This window comes from Parambassis ranga, chromosome 17, assembly GCF_900634625.1.
Source record: "Parambassis ranga chromosome 17, fParRan2.1, whole genome shotgun sequence".
In the NCBI taxonomy this organism is placed as follows: domain Eukaryota; kingdom Metazoa; phylum Chordata; class Actinopteri; family Ambassidae; genus Parambassis; species Parambassis ranga.
In genome coordinates, this window is record NC_041037.1 from 13,664,590 (window position 1) to 13,675,294 (window position 10,705).

Sequence of the window (10,705 nt, forward strand, 5' to 3'; positions counted from 1 at the left end):
TCTTTGTTAACCACAAAAAGATAGCACATATGAGCACTGACGATTTCTATATGCACACTTTTTTAGCATAAGAAGAAGTACATGTGCACCCTGTAGTCCATACAGTTTCACTGACCTTTTACACTGAGGGAGACATACAGTACATTGCATCAGCAGCACTTCTTAGTTTTTGGAAAGTCCATGGAGAATATATAATGTTGTTTAGAGCGGTCAGTGGCAGGTTCCACTCTGTTTCTCTCCATCTTGTTCCTGTTGCATAAAACCAGTCATGTTGCATCTGCATTTGTTCACAATGCATATATATATATATATATATATATATATATATATATATAAATAAATATATATATATATATATATATATATATATATATATATATATATAAATAAATATATATATATATATATATATATATATAAATAAAACAGACCAACACGGTGAGCACAGCTGTCCCTCTTTTGAAGGGGACTCTCTCTCCTTTGGATGATTAGATGTTTAGCACTGGACACCCGGTTTTAACATCCATTAAAACCTTCTTCTACTCAAAACAGTAAATTACCCAGTGGACAGATAAGCACTGTCAGGGAACATATTAGACTGTGCTTTTACTTGGACCTTAGTGTCCCACTATGAGACAAAGCAACACCCATGAATGAATGTCTTTCAGTGAGCAACTTATTCTGCTCAGCGGACATAAATACATAAATAAAGACTGAAAATTAAAATGAGGGAAACACACTAATTTTTTTTCACCCAGGGAGACACAACAGCTTAAATCCGTTAATACAACCACAATTTGTTAGGGCAGTAGCTGTTATTTTATAAGAGAGATCAAATAATACTTACACATTTAGAGAAACACTTACTTGATTAAAGTGAGTGAAGTAGGATTTTTCTGTATGATAATACAATGCAAACAACCCTCATATATATCTCATATTCTTAACTCATGCAGGGCCTTAGTACTTTGTATCCTTAGGATAATATAGTGTTGAAAAAATGACATCCATCTTTGTTTCTGTCTCTTTTCAGATTGCATAAATCTTTTGTTGAGTATTACTTAATATTCATGCAACTATGAACTGATGGATTGGTTACATTGTGCTTAACACTGACACATAGCATTTTAGATTTAGATTTTATAGTAGATTTCTAAAATTAATTGCTGTAATTTGATAATCTATCAGTCAAATTTATTCATGATAGATGTGAGTGCGAGTCTTCATGTACACTGCTCACTGTATGGAGGTGGTTATTAGGTGGCTGGACTTCTCCTTCAGTCATTATATAATTTCTGTATGCATGTGGTGCAATTGTTAATTACATTTTGCATGTACATTAGTATATATTTGATGTTTAACCCATTCTCCAGTATCCTCTATGTGTATTAGATAATACACCGTTACTATCACTCAAAACCAGTAAACCATGAGTTATTCATGTTGTTAAGTTCATGTATAACCTCTGCAGTTCTTAACAGCATTTTTCAAATAAAGTAATTTCCAACCACATTTCATGGATCTCATATCAGTCGGTCCTTCACCACATTAATCATGTGTGTCCTCCAGGTGTTTGTGTCATTTTGCAAACATGGTGCGATGGAGCACAGAAACTGGTATCAAAAAGCGAAGCAGAAACTGACTGTGTGTTTGCATCCGTTCCTCTCATCAAACGTTCTTTCCTGCTTTATCTTAGAGCACCAGTGGTCGTCCGCATCCGTAAGATGTGGCCCTGTTTATGACAGCTCTCAGCCTGGGGAGCCTAAAGAAGACATGCCAACTGCAGGAAAAAGGCCTTCTGCTCGGTTCTGTGGTCAAACTGGACTCCTTGTAGGTTATTTGTCCATAGGCTTATTGATTTTCAGTGTGCGGAGAGTGTCACTAACAGTCTTCTCTGTGTCTGTCTTGCTGCTGTCTTTTCTGGACATATCAGGCTCCCACAGAAAAAATTCATGCAGCAGGGTGTTGACTGTGTCGGGACACTCCATCATGACCATGTGACTTCCTTCCTCGATGACTTTTAAGAATGCAAACAGCAGGATCTATAAACAGAGCCAATGCAGAATATTACAACACAAAATAAGACCAGATCAGACATATAAGTATGACAGTACCAGAGAATTAGTCTGGTACCTCTGCCATGCGTTGGTCCTCATCCATAGGCACAAACTTGTCACACATGCCATGAACCAGAAGGATGGGCACAGTGAGCTCAGCATGGTAGACTTCATCCCCTTCTGGCCAGTACTGACCACTCATCATGGCTCGCAAGACGAATGGAGACACATTAAAGGCATTGCCCTGCTTTAACAGCTGCTTTTCTTTGGCACCCTGACGGGCAAATCCAGCTCTGAAATATTGAAAAAGACAAGACATGCTTATTTACTTTGAGTAGGTAGAAGAATGTTGTGGTCAGTTCAGTTTTTAGGTCCTAACTTTTTTTCTTTTTGTCATCATATTATGCAAATCTTACTTGAGAAAGCTCCAGGCCAGACAAGGAGACAGACAATGAAGGACACAAGATGGCAGCTGGAAGATGGAGCAGAGGCTAGGTTCCAAAGCTGTGGGACCCCCTCCATTGATCATCACCACCTTATGGACCAGATCAGGATATTCATGGGCCAGGAAGGTGCAAAACGACACTCTGCAAGAAACAGAATAAGTTAACTACTCCAAGAAAATAGTCTTCACACATTCTTTCAGCATCTGAATTATTTACAACAAAAACAAAAATCCTCACCCATATGAGTGACCGATGAGAATGTTACGTTTACGAGCATATCTCTTAAAAATGGCACGAAGGTCTTCTGCCAGGGCATAAAAGGTATATGCTGCTGCAATCTGAGGGGCTGTACTGGCTCCGTGCCCTGCCAGGTCCGGCGCAATGACCTCATAGCCCAGCCGAGAGAAGAAGTCCAGCTGGCTGCTCCAAATGTCCAGAGAGCCTCCCACACCATGCACAAAGAACAGCGCTACATCCGAGTGGGTTCCTTTACAGCTTGAGATCACCCTCTTTGAGTCAATTAACACCGTGCGCTTGGGCTTGCGGCGACGGCGGCGAGGAGGCGGAGCAGGTTTCTCCTCCCCAGGTGGTGGAGGGACTGGAGGAGGAACAGGGTTAGGGTCTGGAGAAGAGGGTGTTTCTTTGTAGTCAGCCAGTTCCACCTCCACAGTGCTACATGGCTCTAAATCCCCATCCTGACACTGCAGAATCTCAGAGTGCAAGACATCCCCAAGATTTTCAATCACCAGCTGGCCGTTGCGGTACACTGTGATCTTCCTCTTACAGTGGACACTGCTGCCCATGTCACTGTCAATATTAGCATCCTCAGGAGATCCGTCATCTTTGCAGGCACCGTCCATCTTCTCCTTTCCTGCAACTTGTTTTTCTGTTTCTATGGGCTGGCGCTCAGGGATGATGTGCCGCACTCTCAAGACTCTCCCTGGTTTCACCTCCACAAACTCAAAACCATCAGAGGGTTCTGACGACTCCAGCGGCAAAACTAGGCTGGCAGCCTTCCCAGTCAGGCAGCACAGTATCCCTTCAGTAATGCTGGTCAGCATGGTGCGTCTCTGCATGACAACATCACACAGATAGCATGTCATCATTTTGCAGCCTTTTAGCCTACATTTCCCATCTCCTTTTTTTTCAAGGATTAAAAATCGGTCCAGTCACAGTGTTAGTAAATGTCAACTGCTCTGCTGAAAGTAATGCAGCATGATTCCTACAAAATAGCGGCCCAGCTGTTTCCTAGCAACAGCTTTGCTTTAGTCTGATATAACTAAACATAACAAGAGCAAGGACAACACAACACCAGCCATCGCCAAGCTCTACTAACACATTTACCTAGATGCAGCTGAATGTGCAGAGATTCCACGTTCAAACGCCAACACACAACAATACTGGTCAGTAAGGAGTGACCACTGACTATTCAAGGTAAATGTTTGCTATTAATAACCCCTCCTTTTCACATGGTCAGAATGCAGATATGTATAAATAGAATACAGCAGTCATGAGACATGACTTTGAGCTACATCTCATGTGACAGCAAAGGACTTTTCCAAACTATTATGTTTCCACTCTGCTGAGATCCAGACTAGCTCAAACAAAGCTTTTTAGCTTTGTGAGTCCCAACCTCATGACCAAAGCTTTTCCTGCTTAAAGCAACTGTGAAATATTGTCTGTAAAATCTCTTCAGGTCATATAAGCCTGATAAACAGCAGTGCATTGTTATTGTTCCTTTCTGTTTTTGGTCAGATCCCACAAAGCTTTACCAACATGACTCTTCAAGTGTGCATGTGTCTTGAGTGTTGTTGTTGTTGCAGGATGGTCTGAAGGTCAGTGCTATCTAGTTACAACAAGGAGGAGCTATAAGTAAATGCTAACAGACTGGCCTGTTGTTGCACAGACATCAAAATGGATCATCAACACAAGAAGCTAACAGACAGGCTGGACATGATATGATTCAGGATGGTCATCTCACAGCACAATATACTACCGCTATCTGCCTCCCTACCATTTAAATCAGGGTTTCTCCTCCTGACCTAGTACCTCTCAGCTGGACTAGATTACTGATTACTGAACAAGTCACACATTCAAGGTTATACTGCCACATTGATGTGTTTTGCCTGCATTGCAGAATATATAGGTTGACATGTCTGCCAAGTCTTACAGTAGCACAGATTTGGTACAGTGTGTGCTTCTGTATTTGCACTCTAAGGATTTACAGTAAGGCGCAGTCAGAGATGAAAGCTGCACGTGAAATGCGTATTAAAAAATTGCACAAATTTAAATAGCACATCATCACACCCCAAAGACTGAAATGTAAAGCTGTCATATGCATTCTGTTCCCAAACACTAAGCATTCACAAGTGTAATCAGATGCAGACCATAATTGCAGCTCCTAATTTATTGATACATTTTGCGCTGCATGCACTCACTGACGCGGCTGTTTGTTGATGCTGCAGACATATGTTGCACAATAAACACCAGATTACAAGACAGTATAATGCAATAAAAATCGATTACTTACCGGCAGGATTACTGTTGATTAAGGTGATGAGAAACCTGCACCGAAAGAGGACAGTCTATGGCCGACAAAACGGAACGGAGAAAAACGTTGCATTTGGCGCAACAATTTGTCTACGCTAGAGATGCTGCAAAAGAGTAACAGCTCCTCATTAGCCTCATTACACTGCCATCACAGGACACCGTGGGGCTGGAAGTGAAAATGAAGCATGCATCATTAAAAGTGCAGCGGTTGCATTTTAGTAAGATTTCCATTACGGTTTAAATCAAACCAGCAATGTTTTTTTTTCTCCCTTCAGCATCCACTGCGCACCAAGGCCAAACCCTACCCAGCCCTGCTGCCCTTGAATCCGGAGCAGCCCCAGCAGTCCTCGGGCATTTTCTCCGCAGAGTGGCGGTGAGGAGGACCAATGGAGGACAGCTGAGCGCTGAGAGGAGGCCAATGGGAGGCGCGTGTTGCCTTGTTGCTGAGGAGTAAAAACGCGCGCGCGCCCGTCCTCGCGGTGACAAAATCATGCTTCAACTAATTATTGAAACAGCTGACACATGAGTATGATTGGACTTTCGTGTGTGAGCTGATTTTAAATTTGAACAGCATCACCACCTGTGACACCTGAACGTGTGTTACTGCAGTTGCTGCATCACCACAAAGGAGACACGAGCTTTATATAATCTAATAGATGAAGAAGTGCTTTCCCCCGGTGTCAGCATTTAACTCTCATCACCAGATTGAGACGGCTGGGACAGGCCGGTGCCAGTCACTGAAGAGCCAGCTGTGACGTTCAGAGGGCGGAGAGCCTGTAAGGAAACTGGGTACTTTTGTTATTGTGTACCAAACAGTGAGAATGACAGATTTATCATTCTGCCTGTCTTTTTTATTTGTGCTTTTATCTAAGAATAAAAATTCAGGGCCCATTAACAAGCTGGACTTGGGGGCACAAACACACTTTCATATTGGAGGCTGCACAGTGCTCAAATAACAACACATAAACAATGTATGTTTATCATTTAGGTTGTAGTCCAAAACTTTATTTACATGCAAAAAAAAACACAACTCTATGTCTTACAATCAAACCAAGCCAACCTTTCTTGCAGTTCTACTCACTAAGTAGTGAAATGTTATAATAAGAAATCAATTTTGCTCTGTTGATGGCAGAGTTGTGCAGATCTGTGAACGTTGTATATACTCAGCAACATTGCAAAGCTTTTTGACCCTGGGTTTAACCTGTCAGGCAAAGTATTCGGTCTGACCGAAAAAACTTCCCCCAACGTTTTTCTTCTTAGCCTGTTTCTCACTCACCAACTAGAAAGAAATAATCTCGAATCACTGTCCATCAGTTATCCTTAGCATTTAAACGTTTTAATGGTGCGACGCGTGGTGTTGAAAAGTTTAACCAGAAAAGCACAACTCAGGGCAAAATTATTACCGGTACCCTAGCAAGAAACGTTGTAATTGGCTGAAATACGGACCAATAGCTGTGCTTCATCTAGGAAGGTGGCACTCAGAGCAGGCTGTGACATTCACTCGCATGTTAGTGTCAAATTTGTATTGTTAAATATCACAAAATGAATATATTACGGTCGGCTTTTCCCCGGCTTTGTGGAGTAACACGTTTCAGCAGGTAATACAGCTCTTTATAGACAATGAACGGCAAAGCCTATAATGTTTGTGTACGATGTCACTGGAAAGCTAGCTTAGCATTAGCATGCCTGGTTGTTCATGAAGGAAGATGGTCAGGTAGCATTTCATTCTGTAAAATTTGAATTTGCTTGTTTTGTATGTATCTCATTACCAATACAGGCCGATTTGCCTAAACTCTGTTAATCTTTGTCACATTAACAGCATCCCTCCTGTAACTGGCTCCACTCACCTTCGATTATTCAGCAATTGGCTTATGCCCAGACCCACTGAAGGACCTCAGGTTTCCAGATGTCCAGGGACACTTTCCTCCCAAGCTGAGGGTTCTACAGTGTTCCAGCAGCTTCCCTGGCAATACCAGCAGGTGCGGACCAAGAAAAGAGGCACTGAGTATCAACCCAAGAACATTAAGCGCAAAAGAACCCACGGCTGGATCAAAAGATTGAGCTCACAAAGTGGCATTGAAGTGATCCTACGACGCATGTTGAAGGGACGGCAATCACTCTCACACTGAAGCCTCATTTGGAAAAAGCTGTTGGACTTTTACATAAGTTCTGAAAGTGATCACAATGAGATCTTGTGTACTGGGTTAGCTGGTGATACTGGGTGTGAGTTTGGGTTGGGCACTCCCACAATGGGAGGAGAATGGAACTGGCCTAGTAGTTTCACCCATATGCTGTAGATTTTTTTTATCAAATTCATGCAATACCAGCTAAATGATGCTTCATTTGGTTAAATAATTTGATTTAAGGACAAATGCGTCTCTAAATAAATGATGCCTGCAAAACCAGTGTTCTCCTGAAATGCAAACAACAGTCCAAGAAAGTTTGTGTGTAAACTTTTACCATTAAAATTAGTTCCAATGACTATTACAAGGTTTGGGATTGATGTGATGTGTGGTAGTACAGAGAAACCATTGAATTGATACTTGGATTTGAATGGATCAAAGGCCTGCTGTCACAGAGCAAAGAGGAAACTGACCCAAAGTCTTAATTTACATAAGGAAGGATTTCAGTGGAGCTCTCTATCTGCAGCTTTTCATTTATAATTCAAAAAGTATGCCAAGTTGTGATTAAAATTCAGTCAGGACATCTTATCACCTTATTAAAAATGTTTTATGCCAGACAGTAATGCAACTATCAAACAAGTCGAGTATTCCTACAGTATCTTTACCCTTGTACTTCACCATCTTTCTTATTCTTCTGGACGTTTTTTGGCGCAGCGTATCCTTAGCATACATTGGCTGATTTCATCCATTCAACTATCAAAATGTTCATCTCTGGGTCAACTTCAAGTTTTTTTCAAAAAATTATAATTTTTCAAAAATTTAAGGAATTTTGGTGTAATTTTTAACATGGGAGACTATGAGAGAGCCCTTCAACGAGGGTCATCTGCCAAATGTATCTCCTCCTACAGATTTCAAGCTACAGACTCCATTTTAGTCTTAAAACGCTGATTAGATGCTGCTCTATCGAATTTGTATTTAGAATTTTCTAATTCTGAATCGTTTCCGCATGCCAGGCTGTCAAAGTTGGAGTGGTTTTTGAGGTCTCCTCTGCTGTTACCATGGTGTCAGGCTGACACACAAAGCTCTGAATTGCTTTGATTCTTAGGCAATTCAGAGCAATCCTTCACATCAGCATTCAAAGTTATTCTTTAATTACCATCTGCATCTGTGCACAGCAGCAATGCCAAAGAAGGGTAAGAAATCACAAGCTGCAAAGGCCCGCTGGCAGCAGTTTGATGACATCCATGATAAAGCAACAAGTGACCAGGTACAGTGTGCTGATACTTTCTTGCAGAAAAATGAGTCTGTAAACTCCAGTGCTCAAAATGTACAGCAAAACATTTGTAACATACCATGTACAGTGATGCTCCATGTGTGGCAGGACCATCTCATGCAGAACAGTTGGAAGACCAGTCTCCTGTAACACGTGTCTGTGCCTCTCGCAGTCAGGCCTCTCAAGCATTTGGAGAACCTTTACCTGCTGTTGCAGATACATTTCTTAGCCTTGAGGCAGGACTGAGCTGTTTGCTAACAGATGTACAGTATGCATTATTGATTATGGCTGGATTATGTATTTCAGTATTCAGAACCAGATCAGGCAGGTATGGCTTCTTTGACCCTCACTCCAGAACAGATGATGCTTTGCCTACACCACCAGACATGTCTAATGTACACGGTAAAACTGTGATGTTGACTTTCACATGTCTCATTGAGATGATTGACTGGCTTATGCTGTGCTACAGAATGAACAACATACAGTCCTCCTGCTACTATGAGCTGAAGCCTGTGGAGTGTCCACAATGACAGAACAAATGAGTACAATGACACTGTCCCTAAATCAGACTGCAGACCTACATCTGTCACTGTTGCACCTCCTCTGCTAAATGAACTTGAGTCCAACTTAGCTACTATAAGAACCACAGCCACTGATTTTTCTGCCACTATTTTGCCTGAAACAATCAATCGCCCCCACAGTTCTGGAACACCAAAACATGACATCATCACAACTACATGATGCTTCCCAGTATGATTTTGTGACCATTTCTACTGTTGCCAGTGATGTCTCTGAGACAATAATGGATATTTCCTCTAAACTGCCAAAGCGCAGTAAACAAGAAAGGAGAAAATTGCAGAGAAGATCCACAGTCTCCCAAAAACCTCCACAAAGAAAAGAAAATCAGAAAAAGAAGGAAAGACAACAGTATGCTTCAAATGAAATGTTTCAAATGAGGAAAAAGTCTTTGTCATGCTTGAAATATCAAATATCCTCTATTTAGACAAAACAAAAGAAATGCTGTGAAAACCAAATACAGACATGGTGTTGACTTCAGACAAACACACAAGGAAAAAGTAAGTCAGCGCTACAGAACTGAACCTTGAGTTCAGACAACTGAAGAAACAAAAAATTATGCAGCTTAAACTGGCACCCAGCAGTTATTTCAAAATAAGGCGTTTTGGTGTGGATGATAATTTTGCCAGAGACGCAAACTACTTGTTCTTTGCACAGTTTGTGACTGAGATACATTTGGCTACTTCCAGCATGACTATACAGTTATGAAAAGGTAAACCTGTGACCAGAGATGGATGTAAAATAATGTCTGCCATGTTGCAAGACAAACGTGAAGTTGAGAGACTGGTGTGAAACAAAGATGCTATCAGATTCATGCAGCCTGCTGCATCTCTGAGAGGAACACCAGCTTACTGGCACAAAACAACCAAAGATCTGTTTGCTATGATCAGACAGCTTGGAAGCTTCCAGAACCTGCTTTAAAAGTTCTGGGTGCCGTTTTGGCTTCCCCAAACCACCCTGCAAACAGACAATGATCATAAGACCCTGTGATGATGATGATGATGATGATGATGATAATGATAATGATGGCATTGATGCGGCAACTGCAAAGATCAAGCTCAGGTCACTAAATGAGTTGTTCAATGAAACAGAATCTGCTTCCATGAGTTTAGACACAGACACATGTTACAGGAGACTGGTCTTCCAACTGTTCTGCATGACATGGTCCTGCCACACATGGAGCATCACTGTACAGCAATCAAACTTGCATTTTCTTCAGGAAATGCCCTTTTCTAGTTCTCATTAATAACCGAATGGAATATATTTAGCTGATTTATTCACTGGTTTGTAAGAATTTCAAATGGTTGGATGAAATATACTTAAATACTCACCCTTTGTCAACATTTGCTCCATTATGTGTGGTAACAGCAAATACATAATTCATAGGTTTGTAGCAAGGTGGTTGTGTTTTTTGAGGCCGTTTGATGAAGATCAGTTGAATGAACAGAATCTTTGTGGACTTACATAACTTATATGGAAACCATGTTTAGTGTATTACATGCACATTAGTATCCAAATTTAGTATTGTATGTTTTTGATCATACCAGTATATGGTGTTCACATGAAACATGACAAACCTGGTCAATATACATGATAATAACAGTATTCAGATTTCCGAGTCTGTACACCTGTGTCTTTATTTTCATTTATTTCAATCATGAATTTTTTTTACTAAGCAGA

General features: G+C 41.1%; 2 protein-coding genes across 2 annotated transcripts; one reads left to right on the top strand and one right to left on the bottom strand.

Annotated features, from left to right (window-relative positions):
- Positions 1-442: 442 nt before the first annotated feature.
- LOC114450458 (protein ABHD8-like) lies at positions 443-5,307 on the bottom strand. The gene is made up of 5 exons (XM_028428592.1): positions 5,034-5,307; positions 2,741-3,573; positions 2,474-2,644; positions 2,134-2,350; positions 443-2,042 (listed from the first exon to the last, which is right to left on the bottom strand). Exons 2-5 carry the CDS (start codon positions 3,562-3,564, stop codon positions 1,836-1,838), a joined length of 1,419 nt encoding a protein of 472 aa, XP_028284393.1. The 5' UTR covers positions 3,565-3,573; positions 5,034-5,307; the 3' UTR covers positions 443-1,835.
- Positions 5,308-6,511: 1,204 nt separating this feature from the next.
- On the top strand, positions 6,512-7,540 carry mrpl34 (mitochondrial ribosomal protein L34). The gene is made up of 2 exons (XM_028428655.1): positions 6,512-6,651; positions 6,873-7,540. Exons 1-2 carry the CDS (start codon positions 6,596-6,598, stop codon positions 7,180-7,182), a joined length of 366 nt encoding a protein of 121 aa, XP_028284456.1. The 5' UTR covers positions 6,512-6,595; the 3' UTR covers positions 7,183-7,540.
- The last annotated feature ends 3,165 nt before the right edge of the window (positions 7,541-10,705 follow it).

Bases quoted from the DNA above. Each gene is read 5' to 3' on its own strand.
- mrpl34 (XM_028428655.1), top strand. From the start codon at position 6,596: ATGAATATATTACGGTCGGCTTTTCCCCGGCTTTGTGGAGTAACACGT. The intron at 6,652-6,872 runs GTAATACAGCTC...TCACATTAACAG, and splicing joins GGAGTAACACGTTTCAGCAG to CATCCCTCCTGTAACTGGCT.
- LOC114450458 (XM_028428592.1), bottom strand. From the start codon at position 3,564: ATGCTGACCAGCATTACTGAAGGGATACTGTGCTGCCTGACTGGGAAG. The intron at 2,645-2,740 runs GTGAGGATTTTT...TGTTTCTTGCAG, and splicing joins CTCATCGGTCACTCATATGG to AGTGTCGTTTTGCACCTTCC. The intron at 2,351-2,473 runs GTAAGATTTGCA...TCAATATTTCAG, and splicing joins CTGGCCTGGAGCTTTCTCAA to AGCTGGATTTGCCCGTCAGG.